Here is a 14,414-nt window from a genome sequence, read left to right on the forward strand (position 1 = left end):
AAATACGGATATCCTGGTAGCATACGGCCTGGTTAGGTAACAGGTGGTAGTTATTCCCGTGAGTTTGAGGGTATTCGTTTTATAACGTAGGAGAAAACGTTCAGCCCGTTGTACCACGTACGAATGGACAGTAAAAGAAAAGGCACGGCAGTGAAGGACTGAATTCCGGAGCGCAGGAGTGGGTAGCGTGGGCAACCGAAGTGCGCAGCGTGTCAACCTTAGGGACACGGCACTAGACCAGGCTGCTGTACACAGAGCACCGCGACTGGCCTGCTGTGGCCCACGGTGCGTCCTGAGTGGCCGTGGCCCCGAGCGGTCTCCTCCGCAGAGTGAGAAGTGCGCCCTCCCTAGAGGCGAGGAGATGGGTCGTGTAAATCTTCTCCCCCCACAGGGCCTCCCTCCGTGCTGCTTGCGTGCAGCTTCCCGAGGGTGGTTTTCCTCGCTCCCGTGAGCGCATGCAACATCTGATGCGATGCAGTTGGCTGGCCTGCTTCACGCCACCTCTTAGGCAGTCACGTGTTTGACGTTAAAGCAAATCGACCCAGTATCTCATCTTCGCGGGCAGAGCCTGTGGGTTGGACATACAACGTGCCTTATGAGAATGAATGCAGTTAGGACTTTGTGAAAGTCGTTAGTGCCCGTTGAGTCTTGGCTCAGGCGCTCCGGCAGAACTGCGGTGAGCCGACTGACGGCTTCCTCTGCCCGAGTTGTGGCCTCACAGCCCCGAACCAGGGGGTTCCCCTCTCAGTGTTTCCTCCTGTTGCCAGGCTCGGGGAGGGAGGGAGCCGTGACCGGCTTAGTTGATACTGAAACTTTTTCTTGAAATATACCCAATCCTGAAGATTTCTTTCTTCTGTGAAAATTTTAATAGAAGCTAAACTTTTTTTAAAATACATTTCTCATTCTTTTTTTTAAACTACATTTCTCTTTTTTTAATGATTTTTTAAAGATTTTATTTATTTTTAGAGAGGGAAGGGAGAGAGACAGACAGACAGACATCAATGTGCGGTTGCTGGTGGTCATGGCCTGCAACCCAGGCATGTGCCCTGACTGGGAATCGAACCTGCGACACTTTGGTTCACAGCCCAAGCTCAATCCACTGAGCTACGCCAGCCAGGCGAAGCTAAACTTTTGAAAGTGCAATAATCGACAATCAGCTTCTGTGTGGCATTTTCTTTTTAAAAAACAAAACAAAGCAAAACGAGTGCATGGGAGTGGTCAGCCAGAACACACCGTTCAGACGCTCTCTCCACCGAACTTCATCCGGAAATGGGCACATTGCCAGTTGGATGTGAATACACTTTCAACATGATCATCATTTTCCCAACATGTTTTATTCTTTTTTTTAATGTTTGAAATGGAATTAAAAAGTACATAGAAATTGTGCTTGCTGAAAAATCCCTCCCCCGCCCCCACAAACCAAGGTGTAGAGTCTGTAAATTGCTTCATGTTAGAGTAAGACGTTTGGGTTTACATTTTCCCTTCCACGGGTCTGGCGGCATCTGGTAGACGAGGTGCGATTTCAGAAGAAGGAGGAGAAAACAGGGACGTGTCACTGGGGCCCCGGAGGTCGCAGCTGGCCTTCCGTCTCTGTCACGATTGACACGTCACACGTTACCCGGTGACCTGCCTGATGGCCTGCCTCGTGCCCGAGGAACTGTCTTCTACTCTTCACTGAAGACGTCTTATCGTCTTAGCACCTTTCTCTTGTTTCTTTACGGATAACTGGAAATTCTGAGAAAAGCGGAAAACGCTTTCTGTGTTGTGTTCTAATCAGCCCTGCGGCTTTGATGGTGTGACCCAATGCGTTTTGGGAAATGGGTTGAAATCTGGGGCTGGGTTGGTAAATTCACAGGGACTCACGAACTCTGTAGATTTCCCGAGTGTTGCTGACCTGTCCTGGACATCTCGTTTGCACAGACCAAAATCTGCACCCTCATCGCAGCCCAGTGCCAACGGAGTCCAGACGGAGGGCCTGGACTACGACCGGTTGAAGCAGGTGGGTGTGTGCGGGCGGCCGTCCTCCGTTGGTTTGCACCGCCCCCGGCGAAAGCATCTCGCGTGCGTGCGTGCGTGCGTGCATCCGACAGCCGTGAGTGTGCTTGAAGAGCACGTCGAGTCACGCTAGTTTTCTGCAGGTCAAACAGTGACATCAGCACCATACTGTTTTTTCAGATTCTCCTGTTCTGGTTCAGTGGGTTTGCATCAACTCTCGGCGGAGGCGGAGGGTGTGGGCGGTGGTTCAGTGGGATAGTATGAATTTTAAACGCCTGTGCCTGGTGTGTGTCTGTTTAAAGGGGGAAGCAGGCGTCCCACTTCTCACTTCCGTTGGCAAAAACGGGCCTAGCAGATCTGGCGTGAGTGAGGACGTGAGGAAAATGGGCACTCGTGTATTTTTGCATTCTCGGAAACAGTTTGGGAAAATAAATCAGAAGCCTTAAAAATGTCTCAGTTTTGACCCCATCAGTTTCACTGCTAAGAATTTAGGCTAAGAAACTGTCATAGAAGTGTGTAAGTATATACCACCAAGGCGGGCCCTGCAGGAACCCTGAGTGAGAGGATAGTTCACGGTGAATTGTGAACGCATGCCCACATTAGGTGAAACACACAGGTAACCGACACTATAGACAGTTATCTCACCTCTATTTAAAAAAAAACTGTTGTCCATATTTCAGATATATGTGCATTATATTTAATACCTATGTGCTCAGGAAAAAAGTGGAAGGAGTAATAGATGAGGAAATTGTGTGGAGCTTTAAAATATTTTATTCCAGCCCTGGCTGGCGTAGCTCAGTGGATTGAGCGCGGGCTGTGACCCAGGCATCGCAGGTTCAATTCCCAGTCAGGGTACATGCCTGGGTTGCAGGCCACGGCCCCCAGCAACTGCACATTGATGTTTCTCCCTCTCTTTCTCCCTCTCTTCCCTCTCTAAAAATAAATAAATAAAATCTTTAAAAAATAAAACAAAATAAAATAAAATTTTATTCCTATAAGACATAAAATAATTTTTTGAAAAAATTGGATAGTGTCAACAAGAATCAAAATGGCCAGCCGTGAAATCTTATTAGTCAAGTTGATCGTCCACTTGCAGACAGACCCTAGGGGTCTTTGAGGAAAAACGTCATCTTTGTGTGCTTGCTCTGCACTGCAGGTCGCCTGGGGAAGGAGTGGCGATACTGACCACTGTAGTAGCGTGGGCTGGCTCTCTGGTGGACCTCGCGCCAGACGAACATAGGGTTGGGTTCTTTGCATCGCTTTGTCCCCTGACCTCGTGGCAGCCCTGTCCTGTGGTGTTCGTGCTCAAGTTCTGCACGTACACGGTCCAGAGAAGTCCAGGTCCCTCACTCCCACAGCTAAGCAAGCAGTGAGGCAGGGTTAGAACTCAAGTCTTCCTCCCTCAGACCCCACTTTCCCCCATTCTGTCACTCGTTTTCCTCAGTGCCAGCAAATGTTCGCGCAGGGCCCGGAAAGGCCACAGTGTTGCAGTAGTGAGTTCAAAATTAACTGGGGTCACAGAGGGAAACCCTAGCGGTCATTTCAGATGAACCTAGTCTTTGTGCAGCAGAGCTCTCTGGAAAGGTAGGGGGAGTTATGTAATTTGGAAAGGAAGCGTGCGGTGTTTGATAAAGCTCTTGTGTTCCTGTGTGTTAAGTGCGCCTTTGTCTTCCCGAAAGACGTTTGGGAACAGAGCACGGGGCACACGCTTTCTGGGGAGTTCTTGGCCGGCTGAGGAGGGACAGCAGGGCGGCTAGATCCGGTCTGAGGACAGACTGTAGGGTTAGTTTGAACAAGGGTGTCCGTCAGTCCGGACCGTCGTTCCTGTGCCTCAGGTTTCTCGTCGGCGAACTGGAGGGATTAAACTACTGGATAGTTTTCAACCTTATTTTAAACAGGAAAGGCTTTTTTTTTTTTAAAGATGAACCTTAAACACAGAGCAATTTCATTTTACTTGAGGTGTATGCAATATTCAAGTCGCATCATTCAAAACTAGCCTTTCCTAAAGGTAGCTGTTGTTTTCACCATTAAAATTGTGTTACCTCATCATAGCCCTTACAGCTTTCAAATTACACAGTTCTCCTTTTTTTTTAAGATTTTATTTATTTATTTTTAGAGGGGGAAGGGAGGGAGAAAGAGAGAGAGAGAAACATCAATGTGTGGTTGCTGGGACCTTTCACTGGATGGCAGAGAAATTGGTTTAGTTTTAGGAAGCATCTGTTTCATGTCCTGCAAGGCTGGAGTCAGCAAAGATTGGGGAAAGGAAAACGATTAAAACAAAATTTCCCAGTGCTGGTCTTCTAGCACATGAATCATGACTCCAGAAACCAAAACCAAACATCGTATTTTATAGTCTCAAAATTTAATATGGGCAAGAGTCTTTTTGGCAGTCACTTTTTTTCCTGTATTCCTCATGTTTTTCTCCTAATATTTCAGGACATTTTAGATGAAATGAGAAAAGAATTAACGAAGCTAAAAGAAGAGCTCATCGATGGTGAGTTTCTAAACACATTTGGTTGGTGTCCCCATGGTTAAGGACAGCAAGTTTTTAAGCAAACAGGAAGAACAGAGACAGAATCATGGATACGGAGAGCGTTTGGATAGTTTCCAGATGGGAAGGGGGTGTGGGGGGAAGTGGGTGAGGAGGTGAGGGGATTAAGAAGCACAAATAGGTAGTCACAGAATAGCCATGGGGGTGTAGAGTCCGGTATAGGAAATGGAGTAGCCGAGGAGCTCATACCCGTGACCTATGGACAAGGACAATGGCTGGGGGGGGGGGGATTGCCCAGGGGAGTCGGGGCTGCTGGGTGAAGGGGGGCAAAGGGAGAAAATCAGGACAACTGCAGTAGCAAAATCAATAAAATAAAAATTTTTAAAAAGGATAGGAAATGTTAAGAAAATGCAAATAGTACTGGCCTGTGTGGCTCAGTTCGTTGGAGCGTTGTCCCAGAAACCGAAGGGTCGCAGGTTCTGTTCTGGGCCCGGCACACACCTGCGTTGCAGGTTTGGTCCCCCCTCCCCCCGCCTGCCCTGTCAAGGTGTGTAGCAGAGGCGACCGATGGATGTTTCTCCCCCTCTCTACCTCCCATCCCCTCTCCCTAAAATCAGTAAGCATGTCCTTGGGTGCGGATAAAAAAAAAAAGGAGAAAATGCAAATAAAGTAATAGCCAGTTATTACTTGAGGGCGTAAAACAAATACTTCTCCATAGTATCCTGCCCTTTGCTTGGCATGTGGGGGCAGCCCTCTCTCCTTCCTGTAAGGGAGAGGGAAACGGGTGTAAACACGACCCCCCTTTCAGTCGCTGAGTAGTAATTGCTGGAAAACTAGGGGCACGAGTCTTTCCCCAAGTTACCCTCACTCGTCCTTTCCGCTGCACGGCTCTCTTATTCTCGAGCCCACAGAGTACGTGTTTTCACTGGGAATGGAAAAGGGAGAGCATAAGCAAATACACACATATGGAAATGAGCGTCATTTTTGTCGTAAGAAAATTCAGAGATGGTGCGATGAGAAACGTGCAAAATCCGTGTGTCTTTTTGTTGCTGTGTGAACACAGTCATTAAGATTTCTTAAGATGGAATCACTCGTTTATTTCATCGTGCTGTGTTTATTTTGAATACTTCTCCTTTTCCCACCCAGCCATCAGGCAGGAACTGAGCAAGTCGAATACCGCGTAGAGAAGCAGACGAAAGAGAGATGGGACTTTACTCTGGAGAAAGGAAAAAAAAAAAAACACCTACAGACAACAGCTGTCAGCGACACCACACCCCTGCGTTTTGTTGAGCTGTAAGAAGATGGAGACCGTCGGAAGGAGGGAAACACCAACACGCTTTGAAAACCTTCAGACGTCATCACTCTGGCGATAAGCTATTTCCCTCCCCGTCTGCTGCTGTTTTCCGACCTTTTCAACAGGATGGAAGAGTCGTCCATGTAAGAGTTCCTGGAACAGTTATACAGAAAATGCTAATCAGCCCGTCAGGCAAGATCGCTGTGCGTTGAAATATTTTCATGTCAAGATAAACGCTCTCATTTTCCACAATCCATTGCTAAAATAAAGAGGAGAAAGGCTTAAGAAGTTTTTTCCAGAGCGTGCTGATGAAGAGTCCAGCGAGTTACGCTGTTGTATTGTACATGTTTCTCTCAGGTCTGTCTTCCTATCATGTTATTCCATGACTGTTGGTATGAGCCCTGCGTAGGTGAAGATCGTCAGACTCGGAGCAGAGGGGATTGTTACGTGCTTTCCAAGGGTGATATTTATGAGAAAGTGTCCTAAGAAAGATTCGTCCGGCTTGAGGAATTTTAGAATGATAGGAAGTCTTCTCGAGGTAGCCTTCATGCAATTTTTGTAGAGTACAACATAAAATTCGTCCAGAATTTAAAGATTTAGATGCCTTCCTAAATTGTTACAACGCTTTACCAAATCTATGACTCCTTACATAACACAAACCAGTGGTCAAATGTAAAACAATATATTGTAGATTTACTGTAGGTTTTCAACCTTTTTTAGATTTATGCATGTGGACATTTTTATAATGTAATTACTACCACCACAAAACTAGCTTTTTTAATTGCAGGCGGTAATGCATGTCACAGTAACACGTAGTGGCCTTTTCCAGGCCTCGTCCCCGGGAAGACGTTTTGTAGCATACTCTGGGGAGTGGGAGGAAGGGACGGAATAATTTTTTATTTAAAGCTAATTTCTGCACTACCTTTTTTTCTCGATTACCTGCATGAAAAATGACGAGGACTATTTTGTGACTTTAATTGGTTAAACATGTTAACAGAACCACGTACTTAATCTTTGACATCATGTCTTCAGCTCTTTGTATTTGAACTTCTGTCATTTCAATGGTCTGAAACATGATTCGGCGCTTCCCCTGAAGCGTGTCTTCCTGTGGGACTCACACGCCCGGCCCCTGAATCTGGCCGTGACGATGGCCTACGTGCCCTGCAGGTGTGCAGGTGGTCGGGCTCAGGCGCCTGGCTGCCGGGCCGCTTTCGAATCTCATTATGTTGAGTTACAACAACAAACAGTGAGGGCAGTGGTCAAGGTCACAGAGGTCGTCAGGTAAGGGGAAACCCGTGAAGAGCTCTGCATCGTTTCCTTTTAATAAAGTGAGACTTGGGTGGTGGGAACAAGGAAGTGGATACTCTGCTTACTGCTGTGTGTGCGCACACCAGTGCATGCACACGCGTGTGCACGCCATCCACTCCCTTCTCTTTGAAATTCGTACGATTAAAATAGGGGAGAAATCCTGTCTATTGCAATGATAGTTTGATTTTTTTTTTTTTTTGAAAAATTTAGGAAATCAAAAAATCCCCAGGCTCTCCATCTTGATTCATGCTTGAGTTGCTATGTGCCATATTTGCTTTGAAATCTTTGATTATCGGAAGTTTTACTAAAATTTTGAAGAAACCACCCATTTTCGTTTGCCCTCCGTTCATGAGCCAGAGCGCGGGGATGGCGTAGTTTCCTCAGTGCCGCCGAGGTGCAGCACAGCCCCTGCAGAGAGGTTCGAGCGAGGGAAGTCCTTGTTACCAAACCGTCCCGGCTTCTGGAGAAGGAAGCTTCGTCCCCAGAGTCATCTGGGACGGATGAGCTCTCGGTCAGGTCTCCAGCTCTTCTTCCCGTCGGCTCCTCGCCGTCCACAGTAGCAGTCAAGGCTTTGTAAAGATGCAACATGCTTCTGAAGTGCTGTTTTCTGAAAGAGATAGGAGGCATTTCCAGTCTTTATTGTTGCCCTTTTGGTTATGTAAACACTCACGCTACCCACGTGTGTGTCCCCCGTCAGTCTGGTCAGAAGTAACCTTTGGTTTTGTCGGTTAAGTTCAATAGTCTACAGTAGGATAGAGGACTCTGGGTGCCGGTGGTCCAAAGTCAGACGAAAGACTACAATAAAACGCTAGATCCTACAGAGAAACTGGTTTATGCACTAAACGTCTTGTGCCTTGGTCTCATCTTAACACGGTGTCTGTGTGAAACGACGAGGAAGAACCAGTGCTGCGTCGTGTGCATTTTCCATCGTCTCGCATCCCCCCCGCCCCCCATGGCTCGGTGTGCTCCCTCCCGACGTGTGATGGACTCCCTGCGCGTGCACCCCCGCCCCGCGTGGCGGCGGCCGTCACTGTTGGAGATTCCGGTGATGGCACCCGAGACGCGGAAGCCGGAGCGACTGTCCTCACCCGGACTGTGCGGGCGCCGCGCGGCGACGGTGGCCTCGCGCGCTCCTCCATGGGACGTCTGGCGCGGTTTCGGGGACCCTCCCTGACCGCAGGAGGGTACCTCTGTCCTCAACACTGTGACCCGACCCGTGACAGACCTGTGCTGTTCACCCTGTCAATGGCTCACACGTCAGCTGCAAACCCACTGAATGTACAAACCTTAGTGCTGGTGCTGAAATCTCTGCAGAAGAGTCGTCCCGATTTCCGAGTGTGTTCCGAAAAATTCGCGAGCATCAAGTGTCAATCAAAACCGAGGATGAAACACTAATGAATGTCGACTTCTCACGCGTTAGGTGTCCTTGTTAGAGTTTTCGGTTCTCGGCTGTTTCCGCCGTCCTGTTGCGTTGACATTTCCTACACGCTGACTCCGTTTGTGCGATTGAAATAAAATTGCAGTATCTACGTGCTGGCTTGTTTGTGGCGCTCAGATAATCTTCTGTTGAATCTTCAGTTCTGTCGAATGTGGAAACAGTCACTTTTCAGACTCCATGATTTCACCGCTTTCATTTTCCATACCACAGAACTACTCTTTAAAAGAGTTCGTAAAAGTTATCAGTGCTCAGGGCCGAGTGCGAAGGGAATACGCGTGGTGTGTCTGCTTTTTGTCAGAGACTCCCTGTTTGTCCTTGTTTTCTCACGGCCCCGCCTGACCAGGTGTTCTTCCTCTCACACTCCAGAGAAGGAGACGTGTTCGCTTTGACTCCGTTTCGTCCTAAAGCAAAGTCGGACACTTAAACTCATTTGCGCAGTTCAGCTTGTCCTTCACACGATTTGCCGGGCGGGCGACCCTGTGTGGGAGCGGGCCTTACCCACTGCTGCACTTCAGGCATGGTGAGATCCATGTGTCTGCAGTGTGTGTTTATACCCCGTGCCCGTTTCTTGAAACCTGTACGCAGTGGTTCCTTTTGTCCGGCTCCCATGAAGTATGAGCTCTGAGTTCCACTTTAAAAACCCAGTGTTGCCCTGGCTGGCGTAGCTCAGTGGATTGAGCGCAGGCTGCAAACCAGGCATCGCAGGTTCAGTTCCCAGCCAGGGCACATGCCTGGGTTGCAGGCCACAGCCCCCAGCAACCGCACATTGATGTTTCTCTCTCTCTTTCTCCCTCCCTTCCCTCTCTAAAAAAATAAATAAATAAAATCTTTAAAAAAATTTTAAAAAGAAAATAAAAACTCAGTGTCTTCGACAGAAAGGCAGCCACCTTGCCTGTCTCGTTAGCAGCCCCCATGTCCCCCACCGTCATCCTTTTCCCGTCCCGTGGACCGTGGTCCTGGCGCCCACTGGTGTCCGCAGCCACGACACAGTCCGCAGCTCTGACAGTGTCGGCTGAGGTTTCTCTCCTGCCTCCGGTTCTCGCTCCCTGCACGTATAAACCAAAATGTTGGTCTGCAGGCTCCAAACGCCGCTTCCCATTCGAGAAGGAATGAGTGAAGTAACAGATGGACACCTTCTCTGTGTGCCCAGCTACAGCTGTTACATCTCCTGGATTTGTATGTATGTTCAGGGCCGTCGTGCAGAACCGGCCTTTAAATTCTAAGTGGTGTTACCCTTGGAAGCACAGTTTGCTGAGACAAGCTACAGGTGCTGTAATTACTTCTGTAGCCACCGTAACCGGCCCTTTAAATCCTGTCGATGACAAGCATAAAGATGGCATCATATCCAGCCTGCTGGGTGAAAAGAACCCTCTAGGAGCTCCCAGTCCCTTCGTGTAGCTCTTTAAAAACCACTTTTCTAAGGACAGTTGCCACAGCGTTCATTGCAAAGCCCCGGACCTGACCCCGGCGGCACCGGTTTCTTTCGCAAGGGAATTCATGTCTGTCCCTCCTTCGAAAGCTCTAAGGAATTTGAAAGGCATCTCCAGAGTATATTATGATCAGGGGTGCCCAGTACCTCTGACTTCGCACTGAAAAGCCATTTAATGTTTATATGTAGGTGCTTTTGAAGTCAGAACTTGAAGTATGTGTGAGTGGTCTTGTTCTAGGTCCTTGTGGGTGCATAAGGACAGGGGAGAACATGGAAGAAGAGCTTTTCTCTTCGGCACAAGCACATTTGGCTGAGACCCTGAGGCGGGCCGTCCCTCCGGAAAGGCTGCTGCTGTGAGTCCAGCTCGGTGGGGGGGGGGGGGTCTGAGATGCAGGGGTCCCACCGTCCCGATGGGCTGTGGACGGGGTTCTCTTCGTGTTGTCCCAAGGTAACTTTTGAGAGTCGAGGTTTTTATACATGTTAATATTACCGGAAAACTGAAACCGTGACATTTGAAAGTGTAATTGGTTAGAAAAGGAAAATATATTAAGCACAGTAAATTTAGGATGGTTAGGCCTGTTCAGCACCGACATCCATGGTGGCGTTCAGGGTAAATCCTGTCTTGAACACCAGTGGTGAATTCACATACGGGGCAAATGGAGTCTTTTGGGAAGAAGATAATAATTTGAAAGCTGCCTAAGTATGACTATGTAATTTTTCTGTCTTTTTAAATAGTTTTTCTTTGTGAAGTAACAGTGCCAGTGAGAGGGTAAGTACATGACTTGGCCATCATAATTGAGGATATTAAAGGAATTACTGCCCCATGTATTGGTTATTTCTGTTACACCTGAAAAAAATCAATATATGTGACAGTTGGGAAAAGTGAAAAAATGGCTTTCAGCTGTTACAGATGTTGTCTGCCGCATGTGAGGTCCAACTGAAATGTTAGCATCATTCACAGCGTGTGGTGGGCCCTCCTCACCTGCTGATGGACACAGAGAATAAATGAAACCAGTGAAGTGTTAGAGGCACAAGATCACAGTCCGTGGGCTGTGTCCCACATCCGGGAAGCATGTTAAACACGCAGAGAAACTGAGTACAGCAGCCCCCTGGGGAGCTTCTGGTGCAGGACCCCGGGGCTCCCGGGCGGGGGAGGAAATTGGGGCCGGAGGCAGGCAGCTCAGGGGAACCAGAAAAACCGTCTCTCCTGTACCCATTTTTACAGGCATGGAACCAGCTCCCAGGAGTTGGAAAACTCGTGTGGAAAGTTCTGAGAGAAGACAGCTCTTCATCTTAACAAAAATGATCAGCAAAGCTTATGTATTTCCTTAGAGGGCTAAACTTGCATTAATTTCATGAAAAATCTATACACAAATGATAACCTCGTGGTTTGTGGTATTACGAACTTGATTTAACTTCCCTCTCTTTGATGCCAAGAATTTCTTCAGCAGCAGGTAACAGAATATGTAAAGTATATGAAGAAAAAAAATCACTTACATGACTGATGTAGGAAGCTTTGTTTACACCTCGTCAATAACTTACTTTGTTAAGAAGTCACAGATGGCCGGTGTAGCTCAGTGGATTGAGCGCCGGCTGTGAGCCAAAGCATCGCAGGTTCGATTCCCAGTCAGGGCACATGCCTGGGTTGCAGGCCACGGCCCCCAGCAACCACACATTGATGTTTCTCTTTCTCCCTCCCTTCCCTCTCTTAAATAAGTAAGTAAATAAAATCTTAAAGAATCACAGATAAGGCATGGAGCGATGCTGGGGTGGGTTTGGTGTTCAGTAAATGCCCCTCCCAAGGCCTGGGACATGCAGCAAAGCATGCGGTTGGTGGCTTGGGTGGAGCAGAAAGTGGCACTTGGAAGAAAAGAAATGCACATTGAGGGATATTCAGTGCTCAATCAGATCCAGAAGCTTCCGTTCAAATCTATAGAAACGGAAAAAAAAGATTTTTAGTTTACATTTAAAATATGTGCTATTGTAACCACATGAGAAAAATGGGCCCCAGAAGACATTTTTAAAATGAGTTTCCCTTAGTCACATCCATGGGACCTCGTAAGTCCCCTTTTTAAAGGTTAAAGGCATTTTTTAAAAATGGTTTTGAATTGACTTCTTTTAAATTTCAGGTGAGAAATACCGACTTAGGGTTTTCCCTGTCACCGCCAGGCTGGGCCTGGGTGTGGCCTGGGTTGGCTCCGCCCACTGGGGCGTTTCCTCGGACTCGGGGGAGGGGGGGTGCGGGTTGTTTGACCCTGCCCGTACACTGACCCCCACATCTATCACTGCGAACCCCGTGGGACAGCCGCACAGTGGCCGGGTCGGGCGAGTGGAAGTCACACGAGAGGAATTCAGAGACCTCAGCTAGTTCAGTGCTGGGATTGCCGAGATGACGCCGGAGAAAGCCGCATTAAAATCTGACATTCATTTTATTAGCGAGGGGGTCGGGAGGAGTTTCGGGCCCCAGCCAGGAATCTATGGGATTTGGTTTCCGTGGGTGGGTCATTTTACGTTTCCGTTGCTGAGAGTGAATTTGGGGGCACAGCGTTTTGTTTTCACAGAGAAGAGAGCGTGTTGCTGGGAGTGGAAGGTTGTCAGGAGACTCCGATTTAATACGCTGGAGTCTGCCCGCTCAGGCTCGTCCCTCCCGCTCCGCTGCCCCTGTGCCTCCCTGCGGGGGGTGGGGGGGGGGGTCGGGCAGGGGCCCACTGGTGTGCCGCCGGTCGGCTGCTGGGCCGGTCGGCTGCCCTTGGCTCTGGTCCTCCATTCAGTGTGACGCCCGGTCGGTTTCTTCTTCGATCCAACAGAAGGAAAAAAGGCCTGAGTTCGGTTCTGATCTAAATTACTTTAAAATTCTGACCCCATTCATTGAACCAATTGCCTGTGAACGCCAGAGGAGAAGCAGAACGGGTGGCGACCCCGAGGTCAGCAGTGAGCGAGGCGGTGTTAGGGAGCAGTGACCGAGGGGGACCCGGTTCCTCCCCACGCTGGTCCTGCGCTTTCACGGGTGGGGTGCCCGGGCCGGGGGAGGGGTGGGGGGGCGGGGTCGGTGGCGCCGCTGCCTTCTCCCCTGCCTGTCTGTGGCCCTCCACCTGGAGGCCACTTGGCCGTTCTGCAAGACTGTGACGACGTGGTGGGAGTCCGTGAGACACGAGGGCCCTGTTCCGGTTCCGATCCTGCAGTGGCAGGAAGCCCCCGGGACTCCGTCTGGTCCAGGTGCTGTTTCTGAGTCAGCAGGCCCTCCGGAGCCCGAGGAGGTGAAGCCCGTGTTCTCCCGAGGGGGCGGGGGAGGCGGAGGGGCGTTGATTTTATCGCTCTGCCCTGGAGAGGGAGAATAATACTGCCCTCCTCGCTCCGCCCTTCTTACTCCGTGTAAGTGTGTACGTTGTCGTTCCTTCCCCATTCCTTATGTTAACCCAAAAGCCGTCGCAGCCATTTCTTAAAGACCAGGTGGCCCTTCTGCGCCGTTTGAGGCCCACTCAGAAGACAGACGTGTGGCAAAGTCACAGGTCGGCCGGAGGGCTGGGGGTGGGGGTGGAAGGTGAGTTCCGTCTTGTGGGTGTTCTTTTACTCCAGCTCTTGGTGAGTGGGTGTGATCCGGAATCAATTTTTTTTTTTTCTTTCTGTTAGCAGACATGCCTTTCATAACGTGGTTTTTCTCTGGGGGCAAAGTGAGGCGTTGAATTCATTTTCAGCAGAAGTGAATGAACCAGAAAGAGAATTCTATCTTGAGACATCCGTAGTGGATGCAAACTACTCTGTACTAGCTAGTCAATGATGGTATTTACATATTTTCATAGCAAGTCTTTTTTTTTTTTTTTCCTCACCGGGGCTGGAGAAGCCTCCTGCAGTCTGTAATTACAGAAACCCTGCGTGTCTGGGGTCTGTAGCTGCGGGGGAGCGTGGGTGGGTTAGGGCCCGCTGTGCTTGCTGTGAGCAGATGGTGGGGGGGCTTGCGAGTTCAAGTGCGAAGCTTTCTGCAGCTCTGTGTCTGTCGTATGAGCATGTGCGTGAATGTGGGGAAGCTTTTCGGTGCATTTTATGCTGATTTTGCAGGTGAGGGAGCCAGCAAGGCACCATGTCCTTGATGAGGCTGAACGTCAAACCCGTTTTCCTTTCCAGAACTACCACATGGGAAAGCATACACTAGAATGGCACGGCCAGTGAAATGTGCAGGTGAATATCCTAGGGCCCAAATACGCTCTTCCTTTGCGGCAGATTTTGAAACTAGAACTGTGCATTCGTGTCCTTGCAAGGTGGTGCAGTGCTGTCTCCTTAGCTGAACACTCCAAGGTGTGCAGCCCATGAACCGAGAGCTTTCTAACCTGGGAGTTAACTGACCTCTTGAAGGGACATGGACTGAAGGGAAGACACTTTCAGCGGTTAAGTCAAGGCTGATGTAAACATGCACAGGTTTACACTGTAGCCAGCAATTACTTCACGTGCACGCAGAACCTCA

At 49.1% G+C, this 14,414-nt stretch overlaps 1 protein-coding gene and 1 long non-coding RNA gene across 2 annotated transcripts in view; both read left to right on the forward strand.

Annotated features, from left to right (window-relative positions):
- ENAH (ENAH actin regulator) overlaps positions 1-8,617 on the forward strand; it is a 105,478-nt gene extending 96,861 nt beyond the window's left edge. The window contains 3 exon segments of the mRNA XM_045860584.1: positions 1,921-1,999; positions 4,432-4,489; positions 5,633-8,617. Of these exon segments, the coding sequence (XP_045716540.1) occupies positions 1,921-1,999; positions 4,432-4,489; positions 5,633-5,670 (175 nt within the window). The 3' untranslated portion in view covers positions 5,671-8,617.
- Positions 8,618-10,201: 1,584 nt separating this feature from the next.
- LOC123831772 lies at positions 10,202-11,567 on the forward strand. Its single transcript, XR_006787962.1, has 3 exons — positions 10,202-10,308; positions 10,691-10,724; positions 11,181-11,567. It is a non-coding gene; the product is annotated as an uncharacterized LOC123831772 (long non-coding RNA).
- Positions 11,568-14,414: the final 2,847 nt, after the last annotated feature.

This window comes from Phyllostomus hastatus, unplaced genomic scaffold, assembly GCF_019186645.2.
Source record: "Phyllostomus hastatus isolate PE091 unplaced genomic scaffold, TTU_PhHast_1.1 phas_contig_148, whole genome shotgun sequence".
Lineage (NCBI taxonomy): Eukaryota > Metazoa > Chordata > Mammalia > Chiroptera > Phyllostomidae > Phyllostomus > Phyllostomus hastatus.